The 26,389-nt window shown below is 38.1% G+C and overlaps 1 protein-coding gene across 1 annotated transcript in view; it reads right to left on the bottom strand.

Annotated features, from left to right (window-relative positions):
- LOC141600680 (agamous-like MADS-box protein AGL27) overlaps positions 1–25,682 on the bottom strand; it is a gene marked incomplete at its 3' end in the record, with an annotated part of 35,331 nt that extends 9,649 nt beyond the window's left edge. Inside the window, exons 1-5 of the mRNA XM_074420923.1 lie at positions 25,678–25,682; positions 25,256–25,462; positions 3,706–3,784; positions 3,358–3,425; positions 3,145–3,244 (exon numbers count right to left, since the gene is read on the bottom strand). Coding sequence (XP_074277024.1) covers positions 3,145–3,244; positions 3,358–3,425; positions 3,706–3,784; positions 25,256–25,462; positions 25,678–25,682 — 459 coding nt within the window. The remainder of the gene's footprint in view (positions 1–3,144; positions 3,245–3,357; positions 3,426–3,705; positions 3,785–25,255; positions 25,463–25,677) is intronic.
- Between the last annotated feature and the right edge of the window lie 707 nt (positions 25,683–26,389).

Below are 26,389 nucleotides of genomic sequence, written 5' to 3'. Positions count from 1 at the left end.
AAAGTTGTATTAACTTAAGCTATAACGCTTGAATCACCATCAATGTTATACTAGCTTTAGCTATAACTTTGGAAAGAACCCTTGGCCGCCTATCATGCCGCCACTAGGGTTTATTCGTAAACCCTAATTACGCTCATGACACCCATAATAAACACATAACCAACATATGATATATAATTAATACATTAAAACATATACGAACATGCGAAAACATATTTAATCATGATAACAAATAATCAAACATGTACCAATCATGCAAAACAATCATTAAATCATATTAATTACATCAATTGGCATAAACACAATTAAAAGAGAAACACCTAGTTACCTTTTTAGCAATTAATGATGCGAAATAAGAATGAAAACTCCAAGAAAGACACGACCAAGAAAACCTTGTCTCCAACACGTGTCCACGTCCCAAAAATCAACTTTTAAGAAAGGCAGAAATCGAAACTCTTGAAAACACCATGAAAAGCTATCCTTGTTCTTCACCCATTAAAATAAGAGACCATAAAGGTAGGTCTAAAGGTCCATATAAATAATTCTCATAAAATTATTTGGAGAATAAATTATTGTAAAGGTAAGAGCAAAGATTGTGAAAATATAATTTATCAATAAGTTTGGAGGAAGGAAAGATATACCACAATGAAGTCAAAGGGAGAAAAGAAGAACAAAAGAGAGAAAAAGGAGGAAGAAGGCATGCGGCACTTCACGCTTGAAAAAGAGAGAGAGAATGACCTAGTTGCTTGCTAGGTTTAGGTTTCACGCGAGAAATAAAAAAAAGCAACCTAGTTGATTGCTTAGGGTTTTGTCTTTATATAGAATAACAAGTGGGCTTTGAGTCCATTAGCTTATACAATGGATTATCTGATTATAAATCGGATTGGACCAAATTAAAACGCAAGAAGGCCTTATAATAGAAAAGAAATTATTAAATTAAAATAGTCAAATCGTGCCCGGACATTTTAACCCTTTCAAAAGTAGATCAAAACGGGAAATAATAAAATAGAGAACGGACGCGATAAATATAAATATTTCCAAAATACATTAATAAACTTCCAAATAATTAATTTAATAAATTAGTTTTATAATAAAATATTATTATAAAATACGGGGTGTTACATTATCCCTCATCACATCATTAATGCATATCGTATTCGTACTTCCTTTCTAGTCATGTCACTCCTCTATTAGTCCTTGTATTTTCTCATCTATCAAAAGCCATACTCCTTCATACCTAATACTTTGTGCCATACAATCATGTACCCTAAGGCGAGCTCGCACGAATCGAGCTGGATTTGCTCGCGAGTTGGCTCATCTCATTATCATCCTACTTCCATCATTTGGGATTATCCTTCATCACATCGTTAATGCAAATCGTACTTCCTTTCTAGTCATGTCAATTCACTATCTATCCTTGTATTTTCTCATACCTAATACTTTGTTCCATACAATCATGTAAGGTTGTGTGGTAGAATTGCATTGGGGTAGGGTCCAAGGACTTGATTGTGAATAACTTCTTTCAATAGCACTTTTCTACGCGACCTTCTCTTTCTTACCGTCCTTATAGTGATGTTTGAATAAACATAACCAAACGAAAAACAGAACGATTATTATCAATGTTCCAATACGCTTTCTCTAACATCAGGGAGGGTGCAAACTCAAATATCAGAAGGTGGTTATGAGAAGCCTTAGAAAATAAGTCAAAGCAGGAACCAAAGGACTGTCAAGGGTTCCTGCGTAACAAAAACGCTGGAGATTGCACGTCATGAAAACTTCACACAGTAATGACAATGTTATAGCCTAAAAAGATTCCACTTGGCTAACAGGAGCACTAAAACCGTGACAGAAACTAAATAAGTAAACGGAAAGATATAGGCTAAAGGTGGAAAGGGTTGTCGCAAATAGCACCATTGCATAACATCATCTTTTCTCACGTGGTAAGGTAATCCGGGCAGTTTTCCCTCATTCATCTTTCAATAACAGAACTAGTGTAGATCCCGCGCAAATGCGCGGCAAATATAGGCCTTTTAATTTTTCACAAATTCTCATTGAAGACGGGCACTATCCGTCACAAGCTGAAGACGGATAGTGCCCCTCTCACAATATGCAAGTGACACTATCCATGGGGTGCTCGATTTCTCCCCCACTTGGCCCCCCACTTGCCTTATTGTGAGAGGGACACTATCCGTCACAAACGCTTTGTTAATTTTTAGCGCATTAGTTATAGATTTTAGATTTATATCTCACGAATTTTTATAAAAAATAACTAATATTAAAATAAACCAAAAGAATTGAATAATTCCACGAATTGTGTTTTTTATGAAAATATTTTAACTACATCAAATTATTTTTTAAAAAAAATCTTTTTTCGTCACGAAGTTAATAATAGGAATACAGTTGTTATGTATAGATTATTTTAAATGGAAAATTAGCTTAATAAATGAAAATCTAATTTATTTCCATATATAAGTTTGAGCAATTTGGAGGGAAAATTTTAGAGAAGTTTTATTCTCTTAGTATATAGGAGGATTTATATTTTTTAAATTTGCACCTTATTAATATTTATCAGTTCACTCCATTGTATTTTGATATGAAACAAAAAATTGAAATGGAAACTAATAAAAAAATTTATTTAAGTTGTGAATTTTTTTTAATGAATGTTTTTTGTCACGAAACTAATAGTAAGAATGTGTCAAATTATTCTCTACAATAATAATTATTACATTACTGAAAAATTTAGCAACTTATACTTTATAGTTTAATATCAATTTTATTTTATTTTAATGAAAAAATCATAATTATGAATTTATTTAAAAAATGAGAGTTTATTTATAAGAATATATTCATTGAAAAGATAATAATGTAATGAAAGAGAATTTTATTTATTATCTTATTTAGTTAGATGCTTTTTGGAGGGAAAACTAAGAGAATTTTTATTTTCTTAGTAGTAAGGGGGATTCTATGTTCTTCATAATTACTCATGAAAGAACTGACCCTTCTCTGTATAGTTGTATAGTTGTCTTACAACAAATTCATATTCCATATCAAAGAGAAAAATTTAACAATGAACAAACGACATAGGTAGGACCACCAAAAGCATGATGCTAATAATAAAATGAAGCAGCCACATAAGAAAAGTACCTTCCGAGCTCTCGTCTGTAGAAGAGCTGTAGTGAGTTGTTCCTCTAGTTGTATGAAATCATCCACACTGAGATGCTCAAGATCCGGCGCTTCCAAATGCCTGATACACATCAAAGACTACTTCGTAAATGGGTACTTACTCAGGCAAAGACTTTCAACATTTGCAATTTACGTCTTCAAACAATCAACAATCCTGAGAGTCTTAATGCTTGCCTTTCAACTGTATTGACTAGCTCTCTACAAGTTTGTGTTATTGGACGACCTGAACCCTGCAATTCTTGCTGTTGAAAACAAAGATCCTTATCAGGAAGGAATGGAAAAAGGTAGATTAGGAGAAACACGAATATTTGATTGATCTCTTTCATATGAAAGAGACGAAGTTACATTCTGATTCCTGTCATTTCTTTTGGCGTGCTTAGTTCAGCATTGTCATGCATGCTGCGTACAGCAAATTCGCGTAACTACATTATCATACAGTCAGAGATTTTCTGTTGGTGGAGATAGAAGGCCATATTTGCAATGATTGTTGTTCTTAGAAATGAGTTCCGGCAGCTCTTTTACCTCTGTGTCTTCGACAATTGTTAAAGCCTCCCCATTTGAAGTAGTAGAATCTTCATAGCGTTCAATAAACTGGGCCAGACTGCATGCAGAAAATTAAAACTACCGAAGAATCAGACATGTGAAATTTAAGCAGTATTTAGCAAACAATGGCTCTTTACAAAGCTAGCACATTTGGCACACCAGCATTTATGCAAAAACAGCAAGAGATTACTCTCCTAAAGGCGAGAGGTAGCCTCAAGGAGCCACAAGAAATATATGGATAATCCTTTATAAATGAGTATCGACGCAAGACGTACGCTCTTAAAACCAAACAAATCAGCTGACTGTAAAATAGAAAGCACCATGAAAACAAAGAGTAACCATCTAAGAGAAAGTACAAAGAAAGTGAAGAGTGAGCAACTTCAATCTTGATTCACACATTTCCTTATAAGGTGAAGGCCAACTTTCACTATAGCTAGGGCCAAGGGTTAAGCAAAAAAATCCGATACGAAATCCGAATTAAAAAATCCGAATATCTAGATACCATTTAAATTAGATATCTGATCCGATTTTTTCTGATTAAACTGGATCGGATGTGGATTGAGAAATTTTAAAACCGGATTTCCGAATCCGACCCGAATTTTTAAAAACTTAAAAAAATAAAAATAATAATAATAAAAAAACTTAAAGACAAACCACGACACACATTATTATACAATAATAATAATATACATTATACAAGTCGGTAGACACAATTTTAATCACGTCCATATCTTTAAGGGAGTGTTTCACAAAAATTTGAATAAAAGGTAGTAGTATGCAAAATAGTGTATTTATAAGGTAGTGTTCAACAATATTGATCTATTTATAATTGATTGTTTTGTGTCACAAAACACTAGAAGGACAACCTTGTTTAGGTCTATGTTACTCCGACTCGACAAAGAAGGGATACGCGTATCAGAGTTTCTAACACGGTATTTTGAAAATTTTGCCATACATGAACGAACTAGGTATAATTCGGACATGGATACGACCCGACTAATAAATTATGTAGGAAGTTTTCATTTTGCTTTTTCAAAAGTGAACCCGATAAATAACGAAAATCTCTTTTTGTGTGTTAAAATAGAAAATGAAAACTGCTTTATTAGGTGAAACTGAAAGAAGAAAGTAAAACAAAGTTGAATAATTAAAAAGATTAAAGGTCCCTTTTTGGCTATTATTAGTTTATCGTTCTCCTTTTACTTTTTTTTTTTTTCTCATCTCGCTCTCTTCTTTTACATTATTGAGACCAAATCAGTTGACATTAATGAAGTGCCGGTGTCGCGTCGGAAATTGGTGTACAGGATGCGTGTTTAGGTGAAGTTTCGGAGTAACATAGGTTTAGGTGAAAGCTTAACCTCTATATTTTGAATATTGTTTTAAAATTATAGTCTTGATGTCTTATTAAAAAAATGCTTTTGATTAAGTAATTGATTTTTCGCTAAGAAAAACAATTTTTATTGTTTCATATAATACGATTTCCTTGTAATTTAGGGCCTCATTTTTTACATAGAGGGCCTCTCAAACTCATTAGACGGCGCTCATGATCCCCATTATAGCCTACATAAAGAGGCTAAAACTAGATGATGGCCCTCGGGAGATTATTCGTAGATGACAATAACATAATTGTAACATGATGATGATTAAGGAGAAATAAATTGATCCTAAAATCTTGGATCCTTAATTCTATTTCGGTTTTCAAAATCGTTTTAATCTTTTGTCTCAATTTAAATTTTAAGTTTTTATAAAAGAAATCCGGAATTCGATTTTAAAACCTGTAAGTTTACCTTGACTTTGCATTACATTTTTGCTCTCCCTTTTGTTTTTCATTTTCCCTTTTCTATTCGCATTTTGAGGTGTGCGTTCACCCATGGACGGTTCTAAAGGATGATTCATGTCAGCCGACCCCAAATCATTTTGGGATTAAGGCTCTGATGTTGTTGTTGTATAGGATATTCTAAAGCATCCAAACTAAATGTCAAATAAATGTTTTGGAATTTTCGGATACGTACGTTTTAGTCGTGCTTCACCTTATCCATCCCGATGCGATTAATTTTTGACTTAACTATACTAGCTATCTAAGTAAATGATGATTCACGAGCATCAAATTTCATAATGATTTGCTTATTTCACAGTCTATCGAACATCAAACCTACGAACTTGTTTGGCTTTAGAATCTATGAACTAGCTTGGTTTGGGGGTTATTGTTGTAAGGGTAATGGAAGAATATAAAGAAAACACAAAAGTATGGGTAGTGGTGGTGGTGGATATAGCAATGTGATGAACTTAAAGTGATAAATATCCATCATGCTCGTTCTACCGCAACGTCTTAGTCGAGCACTATGAGTTATCTCCATATGGAGGTGTGTGCTTTAAAAATCAAAATGCTCTAGAAAAATCAAAATGCAACGTTATCCTAGTATTCCCTATTCTTGTATTTATGACAATATATCATTCAATATGTGGTTCCTAGTAGGCTCAAAATTCTTATGACGTCTACTGAGGGGGCCCTTGGCTTGGCTCCCAAGTCAATCACGTGGTAGCCCTATATGGAAGGGACTAACAACGCTAACAATGTATGGCGTAATGTAAGTGGAGAGGAGAAAAATACCTTGTCTACTTCCCTTGCAGGAAGGAGGAAGTGTGGAATGAGGAAAGGAGAAAGTATGGATTAAGGAATTACAAAAGTGTGAGGTGAGGAAGTGCCTTGGTTACTTCTCTTTAAGGGGAGAAAGTGTCAAATGAGATAACATTGAAACCGCCGGGGCAATCTACGCAAAACTTGCGCAATGACTAGATTTAAACTACATAAAGGTCTCACTTATAAGATCATAATGATGAAATAATGATGAAAAATTGCTTCTGAGTACTGAAAAGGTTTGTAAATACGGGTATGATGAGTGTGTACTTAAAGCTCAAGGTTAGTTTGCTAGTTCGCCTAACCTTAAGTTAATCAATTCAACGCCAACGAAGAATTTTGAATTATTTCGAGAGGTTATGTTCTCATATTTGCTTATGTTCTCATTTTCAATGGAGCCAAAGGCTCAATACTAGTATTTTAGTAGTTTGGTTCGAGAGGTTTGAGATTCTGATGGAATAAAGCAAAGGGCTTATTGTGCTTAAGCTTCTTTCTATTGTGAAGTCCAATTTAGAAACAACCTTTTTTGTAAAACTGACATAAGGGTAAGTCCGCGTATATCGACGCCCTTTACCCCACAATTTGCGGGAGTTATTGAGGCATTGGGGTAAAGTTTTTTTTTGTTATGTAAAGATATTTGATTAGTTTTTGTATGCGAAATACACTTTTAAAACACGTATTGTACCTGAATGAGATCGCGACCATTCTTATTACTTATTAGACAAGGATAGAGCATGGCAAACCATTCGTACTGAGGATGGCAATTACGGTTGCAACCAAGACCAAATCGATTAAAATGAAAAAAAAAAAAAAATTTGTCCAAATCATTTTTTAGAAACAAATACCCGATTCATTATTCAAAAACCCATACATATGTACTATTCAAAATAGCGAACCAAATCTATTATCAATCCTGTTGAGCCCATACAAGAACATATCAATTTTTTTTTAAAAAAAATTTAGGTTTGAATATCGAGTATAGATTATGAAGTGTTGAATATCTATGGGATTTGGATTTGGATCATGATCAATGATCCAATAAGTAAATGATTCAGGTTTAGGTTTAGGTTTAGGTTTAGGTTTGGATCATGATCTAATAGGTACAAATCTGTTAACGCTTAATTTAGTTAAGGTACTAAATTTTTTATTTTAAGGGTATATATCATATATGAGCCTATTAATTGAGGAATAAGCAATTGGGACTATGTTTGCTGATCCATGTAGAAGATAAACGAAGTCCAAGGAGACGCTGGGCTAGGGAATGCTATATCAAGCGCTTGGATGAAGTTTCAGGAAAACTCGGCGGCTAACCAACTGCCTCCCCGCTAAGGAATAGTTACAAAGAAGCCGAATATTGCCTATATATATGAGAGGCATTCGTCGAGACAACTCAAACAACAACTACTAAACTTAGTCTATATTTAGATCGTAGATTCTTAGTCTTAGATTAGTTTAGGATTAACATTAGACTTAGCACGGCGACCCCATCCGATAACTTCGTGTCGGATTCGTGTCGTGTCAATGATTACCACCTCTAGAGGCACTTAGAATAATTAAATTGACTAATGTTATACAAAATTCAAGTTATGATGCATTCATCTTTGATTCATCGTAGGTCGTATCAGTCGTGTCAAGTTGGACGGTACACGTTACAAATAGGTCCTCTCAGTTGATTTTTTCCTATTTTTAATTTATGTAATACATCTCATGCATCATATTGCATATCGGCTGCCTCTCATATCGATATTCCTCGGATGATACGATAACTCGATAAGTATCGGTCGAGATTTTAAACCATGCCTTATGTCCACCCCGACCCACCCCATCTCCGTCTAAGGACTCTACGGTGGGCAGACCTTGGAACTATGGCTTGTGGGTGTGGTTACTAAGGTAAAGGTGATGGCTCACGACTCGTGAGGGGTTTGATTTGAGAAGTGTGGCATGAGATGAGATGAAATGTCGAGGAAAAGGGAGGATGGCTTGGTCGCACGAGGTGCAATTGTAAGCGTGGTGGTGAGCGGGTGATAGAGAGAGAGAGAGATATCTATCAAAGTCTACTGCGGTCCAAATTCGTCGAACTCGGGTAGTTGGTGGGGAAGTAGAGGTGGCGAGTGGTGGGTTAGGGTGGATGGAGGAGTATGTGTGGTTAATGTGGACTAGGGTAGTGTTAGGCGCATAAGTTTCTAATTTAACCCTTGTCGATCCTTGTGATTCTTTCTTCTTGTCTTCTTAATAGAGAATCTTGAAGATCGCGTGTGTTTTACTAGATGATATGATCACTATTTACAACGTTCATCCCTTGTGTCTCTAAAATGACTTCCAATCTTTAAACTCGATTTTCCGGAAATAGTGCCAAAATGAGTTTCGGTTGATACCACTACTAAAATGTAGAGACTTATTGTGTACTTCTGTTGCTCGAAGATGTGTGTAACAGCAAATTTTGTATCACAAAATAAATGTAATACAAAATAAGGAAAAATTTTACAGGAATAATCCGAACTATAACTCACCTTCTTATATTAATCCAAACTACATTTTAACTCAGAATAATCTGAACTATGCGCTCATTTTTCTCACAATGCACCAAGTAACCTACCACCTGTTAATCAGGTCACGCTTAAGAAAAAAAAAAATATCCTTAAACTCTCGTTTAACTCATCTCTCTCTTTCATCAACCATTTTAACTTCTTCATCATATGAACATTTACACTCATCATTGAATCTTCTTATTATTCATTGTCAAATCGGTGCCGCATCTACTCAGAATAATCTGTACTCGAAATACACATGAAACAAAGTCTCAACTGTGGCTAGCCAGTACATCCAGAATAACAATTCAACTAATCAATTACTCCTTAGTGTCAACAATTCATCAATGAATATTCAAGTTCAAACGCCAAAATTATACTCCCCATGGACGCCCAACTTTCTAAACTATCAACGAACTCATTAATCGGTGCCGCATCTACCCTTATATATCTCGATTCTGGACGTTATTCTCATCTTCATAGATGCAATCATTCAATTAATCAACTCCAAAATCTGGATTTCATTCCTCTAAACTATACCGCTCCTACATGTAATGGTGGGACGGTGGTGGATGCGGCGGTGGAACCACGGCCAATCACGCTACATAAAAAAGGAAAAAGACGCCAATGGAAGTTACAAGGGCTCGGGTGAACGGAGACAGTTGAGACGAACGACTAGTGGCAGTGCGGCAACAGGTAGTGGCGTATTGGTGGTGATGTTGTGGCGATTGGTGGTGGGTTTAATGGAGACGTGATGATAGTGTGGATGGGAAAAAATTTCAGATTGTTGGGTGATTGGGTGAGAGTGTAGGAATGATTCTTTCTTTTTATTTTGTTTTTTTAGTTTTGTTTATTATAATTATTGTCATTGCCACGTCACCATCAGGTCATTTTTAACCTCATATAACAAGTCACAATTGGCTAAGTCTATTTTGAGAAAGGGGTATCTAAAGTTGGGTTTATTCCCAGTTAAAGTATAGTTCAGATTAATATGAGAAGATGCGGTATAGGTTGGATTATTCCTATGAAATAACCTTTTTTTTTATTAATATCAGAAAGTTATGTGTACAAGCTCTAATGTATCCTCTGATTCTAAATGTCGTAGTAAGGTAGGGTACGTGTATGCTGTCTCTAGAAGAAGAGCGACGTAGTATTTGAATGACACCTGTAGAGGTTGTATATGCACTATGTAAGAGGTGTCGATTTGTATTCTTAAGAGGGTCACTGAAACTTGTTCTCTCTTGAATGTAGTTTTGGTGGATTTGTATTCTTGAGAGGGTTACTGAAACTTGTTCTCTCTTGAATGTAGTTTTGGTGTGCTTGTTGACTGCTTGCAGATGTGTCTTACAAAGAGAATTTGTAGAACTTTTGTGTCTTCTTCTCTCTGAAATTTATGATTATGATTTCCCCCCCTTGAAATGAAGTGAGAAATGCTCTATTTATAGAGTTTCAATTCCCCTTGGTGAACTTTGTCATTCACAGGCCCATTTATGGGTTTATTAGTGAACTTGGCCAAGTTTGGTTGTCCTTTGAGTTTAATGATCCGGATTATCCATTTCGTAATCCGAATTGACCCGTACTTTATTTAATTGGGGCAAAATATTTAAATTGAGCTAAAATTTAGTATTAACTCAAAAATAATTGATTTATTTTATTTATCCGGCACTTTAATAAATTTTCAGTGCCTACAATGTGTATAACTCTCTAATTTATACAGGGTACTGATTTTTCATCCCATTTTCCCTCCGTAACTTCTCTCTAATATATTCTCTCTAATTTCACATACATTTTCCCCTAATTCCGTATCACCTTATTTTCCATCTCATGTCGTTGAGGGATGGCGGTCGCCGGCAGGAAGATACTTTGCTGGCCGACAAGTCTGTCGGAGTGAGGGTGGTTGGTGCGTGGGGTTCGGGTGGGTCGGGCCGGTGCGTGCGTGTGTGCACGCACCGGCTCGACCCACCCGAACCCCACGCACCAACCACCCTCACTCCGACAGACTTGTCGGCCAGCAAAGTATCTTCCTGCCGGCGACCGCCATCCCTCAACGACAACGACATGAGATGGTGAAACCACTGTGTACTATGTGAAAGTTGAAACCATTGTGTATTGCTCTGTAGTACGTACAATATATTGAAAAATTAAGAAAACAAAAGGCCAAACTACATAGTCAATGACGACATCCTACTACACGGCTACACCAATATCCCACCATCCAATAACAATTAATAGCAATTAATTTGAGCATAAACCCTAATTAAAAATTTACAAAATTATAAAGGAGTCAATTTGATTAATTGTAATAGCAGTGAACTAATAAATATATGTTCTATAATCGAATAATTAATCATAATTGAATAATTGAAAGAGGTTGAACGAAGGTAAGGATGGAAGCCATGGAACAATAGAGAGAAAAAAGAGGGAATGAAGTTTGCTGGTTTTTTAGTAAGGGTAGTAAATGGAAAGTTTGGTGCAAAAAGAACCGTAATGAGTAAAATTTTTACTGCAAAAATAAATTACGTTTATAGGATATATTGATTGTTAAGTAAGTACTTTGTATGTTCTTCATGGGCTAATATTAGTCATATGTTGACTTCTGTTGCGTTATTTTAGGCTATTTACATGTGCTCTGTTCATATTTTGAAATATGTTTGTGCGTATCATGTTCAGGCTTAGTCGACACGTAATATCAAGAGAACGCAAAAGTGAAGGTTTAGCACATAATCGGGAGGCAAAAGTGTCACACTAAACCGGAGCAAGATGGGCTTCGTTTAGAGGGAGGAAAATCGAAGTTTTTAAGACTTAAAAGAGAGGTAAAGCAGTTCATGCGGTCAGCCTATGATCTATGTGCGAAGGAAGGAAGTACAATCCTGGACTTCGGGTACAATTTGCATGAATCCTCGAACTCCGATCTAGGGAAGTGTTAGATCGCATATGGGCCTGGGCCGCGCCCGTCGAGGAGGAGAGAGGTCCACTTTATATATCCAATGAGGTTCCATCCCAAAACCAATTGGCAATGGGAGGAGTAACCCTTGACTTATAAAGTATATTACACTTCTCTCTTTCTCCGATGTGGGAGACATACATGTGATTCTTCACACGCCCCCTCACATGTAAGGTCTCCTTTCGATCGATCGACAGGAACACCATTCGTTTTTTTCGAACCTGCTTCGCCGGGCGGGAACGTCGTCGCTTTTCGGACCCGCCAAATAGTGGCCCAGTTTCGCCTTTCGTCGGACGGGAACGTCGTCGCTTTTCGAACCCGTTTTCGTCTCGGAACCCAAGACTAAACCTTGAGCTCTGATACCATGTTAGATCGCACATGGGCCTGGGCCGCACCCGTCGAGGAGGAGAGAGTGTCCACTTTGCAAATCCAATGAGGTTCCATCCCAAAACCAATTGGGAATGGGAGGAGTAGTCCCTTGACTTATAAAGTAGATTACACTTCTCTCTTTCTCCGATGTGGGAGACCTACATGTGATTCTTCAAAGGAAGTATAATCATCTAGATCTATAAATACCGCGCATGCATGTGCACGATCCATACTAGTGAAATGGTGAGCATAGAAATTACATACATAAGTGAAGTAAATGGACCGCCCTTGAGGAGGAAGGGGGGAGGAGGAGGAGGAGGCTACCCATTAACTCATCCAATTGTCAATTAACCCACCCGTTTACATATTAGCTTACCCGAGTACATATTAACCCAACCCGCCAATAATCTACAAGCCTACACCTAATACATCGAACTTTAATCATCATTTCATGCTTTATAAAAGAGTTATTAAAGGTAACTAAAAGATTTGTCATTATTCTCATAGAAGTAGATGATGCAATGTTAAAATGGTTAGGAATGAAAGTCGATGGAGGATTGTTGGAGAGGGAGAAAGTTAACAAAGAGTTGAATGAGGTCATTACTTAAACTAAGGGGGCGTTTGGTTAGAGAAAGGGAAAGGGAAAGGAAATTAGAAAGGGTAAGAGGGGGAAATGTAAGAGATTACCTAAAACTTAACTAGTTGTTTGGCTACATCAAGAAAATGAAGTGTGGTGGGTTGTGGTTTGTTTTGGTGTACGGATGGTGGTTTAGGTGGGGTGGTGGTGGCTGTGGTGGTGGCAGTGGCAGTGGGGTGGCTGTGGTGGTGGTGGTGATGGTGGTGGCGGCGTCATGGTGGTTATGGAGGTGGTGTTGCGATGGTGGTTTATGTGGGGTGGCTGTGGCAGTGGTTTTTAGTGGTGTTTTAGGTAGGGTGGTTGTGGTGGTGGTGGCGGTGGCGTCATGGGGGTGGTGGTGGTAATGGGGTGGCTGTGATGGTGGTGGTGGCGTTATGGTGGCTGTGGCGGTGGTGGTTTGTGTGGGGTGCATGTGGTGGTGGTTTTGGTGGTGGTGGTGGTGGCGGTGGCGATAGGGTCTTGTTGGTGACGGGTGTGGTGGGAGTCGTAAGTGTGGTGATAGGTAAATAAGGGTAATGAAATCTCATACATTGAGGGGGTGGGGGTAAGGAATTAGATGGATTGAGAGGTAAGGAAGGGAATTGCATTCTCTTTGTTTGTGTCAAACAAACACTAACAAAGGGAATCAATAACTTTGTTTTCCTTTCCCTTTCTTATAGACCTCCAACCAAACGCCCCCTAAGTGTGAAATTTAGGGAAATACCCAAAAAAATATCAAAAAGGTAGGGGCACATTTAAGAAGTCCCAAAAACATAGAGGTATAGCGTAACATTTTCAAAAAAGATATGAGAAAAACTACTACTAGTATTTATATTAGTTATTATTATTATTAAGACAATTATATCAGTTATTATCAATATTAAAACAACAGCTCATGTAGTTCATACACTTACAATGGGATTAAAGCATACAATATCTTAAGTTGATAAAGTTTAAAGGGAAGTTGAATAGTTCTATATTGTTGTGTATAATCTCCAATTATAGGTTTGAGTAACTAAGCTCAAGGGCATTAGTAATAGATGAACCTCTAAGAGGTTTGTTCTCATGTCACATAAGCTAATATACAAACTCATTTACCTACAAACCTCCTACCAACAACAAATAAACCCCTTCAAGGTCCATATTATGGCCCACTAAATTTTTTCTCCCCTCACATTCTCTCTCCACAAACCTTCATACTAATTTGTAACCTCTCTCATCCATGAACCTCGACACTCATCACTACCAATAGAAAGTTTGTAGACAAACCTATAAAATGATGGACATGTCATCCTACAAACCTCATGATGAACCTTTATTGCTAATGCCCTTAGGTGTGTACTCAGGAAGTACCACGTACACTTGATGGGACTTTTCTAAGGACGGCAAATTTGGCAATGAATCCAAAACCCTTTTCGGGCCCTTTGGGTATACATACCCTAATGAGTCGAGTACAAGTCTTCTTATTTTGGATGCGCGTGGGTATGAATCTAGTATGGGTATGGATCTACTTACAAAAAATCGCGTGTATAGTTTAATCTTTCAATCATTCCATAGTCCGTCCTTGTTATCATCTCGGTTGACATCGACAACATTCATACTCGACATTACGATTGGTTATTTTCAAGTTACGTATATAGTGTTTTGATATTTTGTGAATTTAAACATGGAAGATTTTGTATTTATCTTTATTGTTATGCTTTTTTAAAATTAAATGGTATTTTAAAACTAAACGATAGTACATTTTAAGTATGGTAAATTAAGTAAGATTAGACCCTTAGGTTAACTGAGACCCTAATCAAACCTTTCAGGTTCGGGTATGGATCTATGAATCTCATTACAGAATTCAGATTTCAGACCTTGATGGGTATTGGTACATCATGAGAACACGGGCCAGGTATGAGTCTTATAGGACCCTATCCATATTCCATACCCTACTTATCGTCATCCCTTGATTTACTTAGTGGCAATTATCAATCTGACCCCAAAAACATAATAGGAATCCAATATGTAGACAGTGAGTTTGGGAAAACACATTCTAACTCGTTGAAGCAATTGGTTAACACAAATACAACACGACACTTATTTCGGTGGGGTTAGGGTTAGGTATTTGACACGACCGTGACACGAATAACCCGTTAATTATAATGGGTCATAATTGTGTTGTGTTGGCATAGAAATCTACCTAGCTTATTTATAAATTTATAAATTATAAGACATAATATTCATCATTTTCGGCTAATGGATTAATAACTGGGTTGAAATGACACTACTTAAAATAAATGGATGAACAAGACAGGTTGGGTTATAGAAAAATTAAATGGGTTGGGTAAGGATTAAGACAACTAACCGAATTATGTAATGGATCATGTTCGGGTAGAGTGATAATGGCTCTTTTAATGTTGAACGAACACAAATCTGACACGACATGATCTGTTTATGAGGTTTAAATCTACCTACCAAATGTGTTTTGAGTGTTGGGGAGTTTTTATGAATGGTATGGTATAGCGTGAAATATCATAGGTCCATGACCGTTAAAGCATAGAATAGTATTAGGGGCGAGTATTATTATTGAGTGATTCGTCTTCCATTTTCATTTAAGGATGTATTGTAAGAATGATCCTACACGTGATGATAATTATATCAGTAGTAAATCTCGAAAAAGTCATGATCCAAGGCTTGAACTTTTAGAATAACACTTGTCTAAAAAAAAAAAAAAAACCTTTAGAATAATACTCGATCTTCCATGGTTCTACACTATTCTTACGCCAATTAATCAATATATTTCATTTGTTTCATTTAATTGTATACTTAGTTCAAAATATGAGGAAAAGTTTTGAAAAAAGATATACAATTAAATAGAACAAACTAAACATATAGAACTTGAATATGTGGCACACTATCTAACATGGAAAATGACCAAGCATGCATAAGACAAGACAACCAACTAAAAGACATATATCTATCAATCAAACTGATACTCAAACATTCAAGCTTAAATTACGACGCATGCTGATGCCTAACATTTAAGGATGACCAAGTGTTTAAACTTTAAACAAGTGTTGACTAATTATATCAACTGTGCAACAAAAGAATCAAAACTCATTATACAGTTTTAACTTTTACATAAGCTCTCCCTCCTCTCTCTAAACAAAAAAGAAAACCCTAAATCGCCAGATTGTTTCCGCCGCCTCTCCTCACCATCCACCTTCTCCCTTCTCCCCCTACCCATCGCCGGAGATGGGGTCTTTCCTTGACCCATCTCCGGTGATTAAACACCTCTCCTCTTTGTTGCGTTCCCCGGTGGCCTGAGTTGCTCCTCCCTTTGTTTCAACATCCACAACGATTGGTGGAATCCCGCGTTTCAAGGCGTTTCTCGGGTCTTTCTGTCGGGCTGATCAGTTGTTGTCGCTGCTCCCTTGGGGTTCCTGCCCTCTGACTCCTTGTCCTGTCGCCGGTTACCTTGCATGCAACCAGGGGTGATCCCCCCATTTCCCCCACCCCTGGTTTGTCTTTTGTTTCCGGCTGTGAATCGGAATCTTATTGTTTTCGTGGTCGTCTTACGGTGTTTCTCGCTGTGCCCATGTTCTGGGTTTGACTGGTCGCTTTTCTGTCGGTGGGTCCGACGCCTTTGGTCCGGTCTGTTTGGTGACAGCTGTGTGTTGGCTGTTTCGTTTTGTGTTTATGGGTTGGCTTGGACCGAGTGGTGATCCCTCCCACTTCCCCCACCTCTCGGTCCTTTGTCCTTGTTTTGTTGGTCTATGAGCATAACTCATTGGGTCTGTTTGGTACCGCAAGGTGATCCCCCCATTTCCCCCACCTTATCGGTCCACTTTTTTCTTGTGTGTTCTTTATGTCGTTTAAGGTTGTTGGTTTTTGCATGTGAGGCGGTGGTCCTGGGAGGAGTCGTTTGGTGAAATTGGTGTTCTTTGTGGTTTCGTGGTGCTTGCTGATCTGTCGCTGATTTCCGCGGTTGTGTTTGTTGGATCCGATGGAGTGAGTTTCTGTGTGCTGGGGTCCTTGTTTTCCTGTTTGAGGGGTGTTGGGTAGTGTAACACCCCCTCATACCAAGGTACCTTACCAAGGACTACCCTAGCATGAAAGGCTGTTACCATCTCGGTTTCCCGAGGTTAGTATATCAAAGTTACAAATTCCAAACAACATTTATTAAAGTATAAAAGTTAAAGATTACATTATCTCAGACCAACTCAAAATAAACGTACAAGGTCTTAATACAAATGAAATCCAAGACATCTAAACTCATAACAACGGAAGCTAGACTTGACGTGGTGACTCCCCATGACTGTCCCATAGCTAAACATCTGCATTACACTGTCACAATCGCTCACCATCCCCCGAATGGATCACCGCAAGTTTTACAAAACAACAACACGGGGTCAGTACTACTCAATCAATATAAGACAACAAACATTACCACCAAATGATCATCGATCTCACACATCAGAATCGACTACACACCGAAGTGTGTAGCCCTGCCAGATTACCCATCGCAACAGGTAATCCTCGCCGCCAGTGGGTGACCGCAGCCCATCCCCACCTAGTCCAGCTCATCAACGAGCGACTAACAATCCCTGTCCCTTAATGTGCACATCCCCTCCCGTGGCGGGTTCCACGGAGGGCGAACTAGGGTGTGAAGCCACTCCCGCAAGTGACTCCACCACAATCACAATCACATGACATCACAGCCGTCTCAATCCGCTCATACCAACATCGTCACAACAATCTCCATACTCCGATGATCAGCAGATAACAACAATTACAACAAGCACAATCTCAAATCAATTGACAGTAAACTGAGTAGGGAAACCCTACCTTTTTCGCAATCCAAGCACACATAAGCAATCAATAGCAGTTCCTCATGACACCGTCACCTACATACAATAATCACATATAATCCCAATTACCACATCGCACAAAATCCCTTTCCCCCAAATCACAAATTAGGGCAAAACCCTAAAAGACCAATTAATGAAACTTACGAAATTAGAGGCTTACCGACACAATCGACACAAGGAAAGATGCACTAGACTCACGAACAATCCACACCATAGGGAGAGATTTGGAGAAGATTAGAGCGTCGTTGAGTGATATGTTGTGGAACCGTGTAATTAGAAACTGATTTACGTTTTAATATAATCCTAATCATCTCCAAATCAAACCGCTGAAATATTACCCGTCAGACCGGATACTCGGTCGAGTAAAGTGTATACTCGGCCGAGTATCCTCTACTCGGTCGAGTATTCACTATACTCGGCCGAGTATTCCTCGGCAGAACCCAAACAGACTACACTCTTGACACTACTCGGCCGAGTAGGCTCTACTCGGTCGAGTATTTAGCTTATGAAAATCCGTAGTGTTACAATCTTCCCCCCTTAAAAAGAACTTCGTCCCCGAAGTTCCAACCCAACCTATAAAACATGGACACCTAACACCAGCTCCACTAACCACGCTTACTAGATAACATATCCTGTCGATATTGACTTCATAACATTATCGAATAACCACAAAATAATGTTTCCAATCTTGTCTCACTTCCATAACACTCAATAGCACTCAATACCAAAACAATCCACAAAAGAAGATCAACCATCAAAACGGAATGTTATATTCTACCACTCTTAAAAGGAACTTCGTCCTCGAAGTTTACTCACACTCATAAAATCATCATCCAACTGCCAAAACTCTCGTACTCATAAATATCATCATCCACTTTTATCAACACTAACGAAAAATTCTCACACTCCTAAACATCGAACTACTACAAGCACAGCCATGGCCTTTTAACACTATCAACCACTATATGTACCCATCCATTCCTTATGCTACACCAACACTCTACGTCCAATAATATTACGACATGCACAACCCTCAAACGCTCTTTGTCGCATCCTACTCCTCTTAAGACACATGTTACGTCCTCGTAACTCACTAATACTAGATCCTTAGCTATACCTCTCATTATCTGCATCACCACTACATGTGAAAGATACTCGCCTATAATCTAAACACTTACTATATCCAAGGCTCTCTTACTTAAACAGTTCTCATACCTCAACTCATTCTGCACTCCATCTAACCAATACCACACAATCCTGATCATAACAAACACTCTAACTATTCCACATTACCGCAATACGACATACCTCTCTATATAAACTATATAAAACTCTTATCGCCAAAAGCATAACTCACGATCCACACTTGTTACGTACACTCACACTAGATCCTCAAGTTCTTTCCTTCATTACCGCAAAACTCATACATAACTTAACATGACACTAATTCCCCAACACCCTACACTCACTGTTTCAACCAAGGATTATGAACCACCTGCATCTTTCAGGTCATTACCACACATGTTTTACGAATCACTTGCCATTACCATGTCTACTAAAGCCTTATCTAGAACAAGATCAACATTACTGTAACAATCTCTCACAAACGTGTCCCATCAACAGAATATCACTATACCATGACAACAACGAAAACATATACAACTCTATTTCATATCATACTATACCCTCATTCCCAAACTTAACCTGGTAAAGAAAACATCAATAAACAAGACAACTGTCTATCTGCACAAACTGAAACTCACAGGGAGCAACATCAAACAAAACAACAATCTATGTATAACTGGTATATACTGTCTAAACTCGAATCATAATCATCCCGCCTACTCCACCACAACCGTTGACGGCATCGCAACACCGTCACCAACAGCCGCACCGCAGTGCGAAAATGGCCGCATCACAACATTAAGTACCATGCCCGGATCACTACTCGAGGCACAACAACCACATCGATAAACATCACAATCGCATATAATTCCCATAAACACTGACTCAGTATGACATTTCGAACAAGAAAACTCATTCAAAACCGTTTTACTAGATTATAACACAACATATTATACGGAATAAACTGACAAGAATCTCATGAACATTATCCTTACCATTTCACGGAAATAACATGTATCATCAATACACATACAATTTTAACTATCCATGCTAGATCAATCAAATTATTACCTTTTTAACCTCATTTCATTAGTATACCGTACCCAACATAAATTACAAAACATTCATATAACAACTTTATAATTATCACACCATACCACTTCTTGTGAGGTTAGAACCTCACACAAACATTTACACATATCATAGACCCGTAATCACATCCAACTAGTCAATCCTGATCACGTAAGTTACCACCTGTTAAAAGTTACCTCTCACCCGAGCTTAACTCGTACACCCCTCATAACATATTCTCCCATCCGCATAACCATCACCCCCTGCCAAATGTAACCATACCATTAATACTCAACTACTAACAACCGCCTCATATAACCACATCTTATACTCTCTCACAACCATACATATCTATCTGGTCTCTACAAAATCAACCTCATTAGATCAACTAGCTTCCCTAAAGTAACATCATCCTCAACCACTAGTGACAATACTATGGCACCAACATCCTTCATGTGACTACTCTCTTACTATCACTTCTTAATATCACAATCCGTTTTCTCTCTTTGGTTATCATCCCAAATAACGAACATCCAATCCATCAACAAGATTTACCTCAACATTATTCCCAATTCTATCCTTTATCATATCGTTACCTGACTCTCCACCAAAATCTCAGATCGTGTAACCACTCTACAAGCTCCTTATTCCCTTAATACCTCGAAACTCACGGCTAACAAGTCGTCCTGCTCTCCTATATAACCATTAACTCACACCCTCTAGTGGGGATATCGTACATTTCCATAATTTCTTACCTTCATGCTCCTTAACTCCGGTCAACGTTCTCTCAACTTATTCCATCCCTCTTTCCCTCCTTTTACTCAATAATGCCAAAATAATAAGTCATCTCCTTTCTCCTTGTACCTAACTCTTTAGTAATTGTTTATTCTCCCATAGCTCCACAACTCTAATTCCATTAATTCACATCAATATCTTAACATTCTTCTTATCATTTATCCTCTCACATCTTGCTTCTCACTCACCCTTGTCACATCAAGTCTACACACTAATGGTTACTCTTCCATTAGTCGTATCTCCCTTTCGTATCTCTAGGAAACCAAAAAAAATTTACCTCATACCGTTAACTTCTGAAGGAATTACATACTAAGCTCACCTCTTGATATTCCAAATTCCCAAACTTAGCCACTATCTACAAATCCACATCGCGATATAACTTCCTTTAAGTTCACTATATAGCTCTCTTTCCTATCTTCTTACAACAACCTTCCATTACATATACCCTTAAGCAACTATATCCTAGCTGTCTTCCTCCATACATCCTTACACATCCAAATATGCCACTATTCGTATCCCTTATCTCAATCTTTCATTCTCATGCTTCTTTACACTCATCACCTTTGACCATATACACTTACTTTTATACTACTCATCATACGACTATATCACTCATCATATCTCACAAAACATGCTCTTTACCTCGATTAGCTCATCATCCGACCATTTTCTTTTTCCACCATCCTTCACACCCACATTAACACATGTCTTCCTTACCCAACACATGTCCCTCATAAGCCGTCATTCTCCATGTCATAACTTCCGGTAACTTACGTATCAAGACCGTCTCACATATAAAAGAAGGCGTTAAGACTCAAAACATACATGTGTATATACCCTACGACTCAAAACAATGAAAAACATAGCCACCGGCTCAAAACAAACGTAGGAACATAGCCACCGACTCAAAGTGGCCGCCCAACGAGGTACTCGGTCGAATACATAACATACTAGGTCGAGTACAAGGTACTCGGTCGAGTAACTATATTACTCGGTCGAGTTTTCGACTCCAGAAGCAAACTCATTTGTCGCAGAAGGATTACTCGGTCGAGTATTTGGAATACTCGGCCGAGTAGACCTTACTCGGTCGAGTATGAGACTACTCGGCCGAGTACACGACTCCAGACGCTAAACAGTATTATCACAGAGAGATTACTCGGCCGAATATGGAATACTCGGTCGAGTATAAAAGACACTCGGCCGAGTAGGGACTACTCGGTCGAGTATAGGCGCATTCTCAAAGACCGTCCAGTTTTCGTAAAACAGTCATATCTCACTCGTTACTTGGTCATTCTGGGCGTGTGACCTATCGTTAGAATCGTAAGAGGACAAGCTATCACCTCAACTTGGAATCACAGCAATATCATTTCCAGAACTCGACTTATGACAGTTTTAAGACAACCCTTCCAAAATCGGTTTGTATACAAATCAAAATTTCTTAACAAAACAACTGAAACATGCATAAACAAACAATAACGATCCAATACTTCTAAAAACCAGTACATGGGTGAACTTTTATCATATCCACATGGAAATTAAACACGACATTCATATACATAGACACATGACCTTAATCACATGCTACTACTAACAACCAAACATTAACATCATCATGATCATATAAATACATCCTATCTCACATTACATATACTCCAATTATTTCACCTTTTGTTAACACAATTAAACAAGGTTTTCCATCTATATATGATACTCCACACCCCGTTTCAAAAGCCAAGCAGTAACCACATAACATGCTCCAGGTTCTGTCACACGCAACTACGCACTTCCTTTATCATATACCACCATGGTCAGATCCTTTCATTTCATCCAATAACAATAAAAGGCTCAAGTTACAAGTATTACACACACATGACTCAACATACAAAATTTTCCCCCATGTGACCGGCTTGAGATTGTAAGGGCCTTAGTGCGACTCCGGGACGTCTCCCAAGTCTTTGCGGTAGCTCCAAACAACTCTCCCCGGGTTCATTTTATTTAGACTCCCTAAGTTCATTTGGTTCATTTGTTTTAGGTGCCGGAATCGTCGGCTCTGATACCACTTTGTAACACCCCCTCATACCAAGGTACCTTACCAAGGACTACCCTAGCATGAAAGGCTGTTACCATCTCGGTTTCCCGAGGTTAGTATATCAAAGTTACAAATTCCAAACAACATTTATTAAAGTATAAAAGTTAAAGATTACATTATCTCAGACCAACTCAAAATAAACGTACAAGGTCTTAATACAAATGAAATCCAAGACATCTAAACTCATAACAACGGAAGCTAGACTTGACGTGGTGACTCCCCATGACTGTCCCATAGCTAAACATCCGCATTACTGTCACAATCGCTCACCATCCCCGAATGGATCACCGCAGTTTTTACAAAACAACAACACGGGGTCGATTACTCAATCAATATAAGACAACAAACATTACCACCAAATTGATCATCGATCTCACACATCAGAATCCGACTACACACCGAAGTGTGTAGCCCCGCCAGATTACCCATCGCAACAGTAATCCTCGCCGCCCGATGGGTGACCGCACCCATCCCCACCTAGTCCAGCTCATCAACGAGCGACTAACAATCCCCGTCCCTTAATGTGCACATCCCCTCCCGTGGCGGGTTCCACGGAGGGCGAACTAGGTGTGAAGCCACTCCCGCAAGTGACTCCACCACAATCACAATCACATGACATCACAGCCGTCTCAATCCGCTCATACCAACATCGTCACAACAATCTCCATACTCCGATGATCAGCAGATAACAACAATTACAACAAGCACAATCTCAAATCAATTGACAGTAAACTGAGTAGGGAAACCCTACCTTTTTCGCAATCCAAGCACACATAAGCAATCAATAGCAGTTCCTCATGACACCGTCACCTACATACAATAATCACATATAATCCCAATTACCACATCTCACAAAATCCCTTTCCCCCAAATCACAAATTAGGGCAAAACCCTAAAAGACCAATTAATGAAACTTACGAAATTAGAGGCTTACCGACACAATCGACACAAGGAAAGATGCACTAGACTCACGAACAATCCACACCATAGGGAGAGATTTGGAGAAGATTAGAGCGTCGTTGAGTGATATGTTGTGGAACCGTGTAATTAGAAACTGATTTACGTTTTAATATAATCCTAATCATCTCCAAATCAAACCGCTGAAATATTACCCGTCAGACCGGATACTCGGTCGAGTAAAGTGTATACTCGGCCGAGTATCCTCTACTCGGTCGAGTATTCACTATACTCGGCCGAGTATTCCTCGGCAGAACCCAAACAGACTACACTCTTGACACTACTCGGCCGAGTAGGCTCTACTCGGTCGAGTATTTAGCTTATGAAAATCCGTAGTGTTACAGGTAGGGTGGTTGTTGGATCTTCGATGGTGGTGTTGGTCGGGGTAGGAGGTGGTGGTCTTCTCGTTTGTTGAATGGTGTTTCCTTTAATTTTCATGTCTTGTTTTTTCATCTTAATAAGCTGCTCCTATAGGAGCCTTGGTAAGTCAAGTCCCTTTTACGGGGTTGGTGGTGAGGTGTTTTTGTCTTTGGGGGCTCGTGTTTCACATGACATGTTGGATTTCCCGGTCCGTTTGTCCTACGTTCAATGGATGCGATCTCTAAGGTGTAGGAGATTTTTCTCCGTCGAGGGCGGACATCGTCTTGCCTCTCATCTTTTCTTTCTACGTTCTTTTCGCAAGAGCGTAAGTGCACCTTGTTATTGTCAATCCGGCGTCTGTATGTATCGACGGTATTTGGAGGTCTTCTGTGTGGATGATGATGATACCGGCGTTCGTGGCCAAGATGGCGTCTCTTGCCTTTCTACCATCGTTTATCTGGCATATCTTAGTATCGTATCTTTTATTTTATATAAATGTTATGTATTATCGATGTATGGCTTTGTAGTGCTAGATTTAGTTGTTAAGTGTCTGGTGCTACCTAGTCGAGTAGCTTACTCTGTATTATTTACAATAATGTAAGTTATTCAACCTTCTGTCAAAAAAAAAAAAAAAAAAAAAAAAAAACTGTGCAACGGTGGTCTGGTGAACGACGTGTATATATACACCACATTCGACGACGACGGCTGTATCATCACTTTTGTTTTTTTATTTACACAAATTCTCATTTAAGACGGACACTATTTATCTTAATTTTAAGACGGATCAAATATTTCTACTCTCATAGATAAGACAAAAATATTAAGCCTAGATATATTAGGAAAAATAATTGGGGGAAAGATTAAAATTAGACTAGTTATTTGGGTGATGGGTGGGTTTGTGTAATTAAAATGAGGGTAATTTGGAAAATTTGTGTAAATCGTCACTTAATAAGTCGGGAACTAAGAAAAACGATGCTCGGAATAAAAAATACGGTGGTAATTGGGGAGTATACGGTGAAATTTGGGGGTTATTTGTAAAAACTTAAATACGAGGTGGTAATTTGTAAAATTCCGCAAATACGTGGTGGTTATTTTTAATTTTTCCTAAAATTAAATTAGAAACTGCAAGTACAAGGAGAAGATAATAAAAAAAATAAACAAACGAATGAGAACGGAGACGGTACCTGGAAGGAGGAGAAGAAGAAGAAGAAGAAGAAGCGGGAGTAAAGGACTGGTAGAGGCGACCGCGAGAGGAGAAGACGATAAGAGCGACATCGACATCACAGAGAAGTGAAAGTTGGCGAGCTTTTTTGATGAGACCAGTACGGCGTTTAGAGAAGGTAACTTGACGGCTGCTCTTATCTTCAATTCTCTGTATCTCTATCTTCCGTCTCCCCCATTATCTCAACCTCAACTACACTTTCTCTCTAGATTATTGATAGTGATTATTGAGAGAGGCGATTAGAGATTTAGAGGATAGTGATTATATAAATTCTCCTTTTTTTAGCAATTTTTTTTCTTTTATAACAATTTTTTTTTTTTGGTAAAAATTTGCCTTTTTTGGGATTGTTCGTTTAATTAGTGCACATTTACGGGATAAGCGGACCCCATGTACGATTTTTCGTCTACTCCTCTTAAATTTTCTATCAATTACTTCTATCAATTAGTCTCACTATAGACGGATATATCCGTCTAAAATAAAAGCGGAATTACTTTTTTACATACGAAATTTACTCTTACAAATACATTTTTTCATTAATTTTCCATTTCATACCCTTTTCCTGAACAAAAACAAAATAAGTCTTATATGTACCTTTTTTTTCCCTAAAATTGAATCTAATTGTTCTAAAGATTGGAAAATGGATTTAATTCTCCAATTAGTGAAATAAGTTTGTTGTTAACAATTATTAATATGTTTTATTAAAATTATTAGGGTCTATCAATTATTCAAATTAAGCTTTATTTGTTTATCAATTATTATCAATTAGGGTTTATTGTTGGTGGAAGGTGCGGTTATGGTGGCTCTGGATAATGCGTGGTGGTTCTGAGTCGTCCGCGGTGGATAGGGGTGGTGTGTGACGGTGTTGCGTTGGTGAGGTTACAGTGGTCATCCTCCCTTGTTTGTATGTCAAAAAATAACAAAAAGAAAATTAAATATGTAAATCGTCATTGTAGCCGCATTGTAGGATAAGACTCAATTGATTACTATCATATTGTCATTATCATTGTAGCCGCATGACCATCGTAGCCACATAAGAACACAATTCAAATGACAAAAAGTTAATTTTGTGGATATCACGCATTTGTATCTTTCCGTC

The sequence above is a fragment of the Silene latifolia genome, chromosome 9 (assembly GCF_048544455.1).
Source record: "Silene latifolia isolate original U9 population chromosome 9, ASM4854445v1, whole genome shotgun sequence".
NCBI classification, from domain to species: Eukaryota; Viridiplantae; Streptophyta; class Magnoliopsida; order Caryophyllales; family Caryophyllaceae; genus Silene; species Silene latifolia.
The sequence above is the reverse complement of the archived record's forward strand: the minus strand, read 5'-3'. Positions and strand labels throughout refer to the sequence as shown.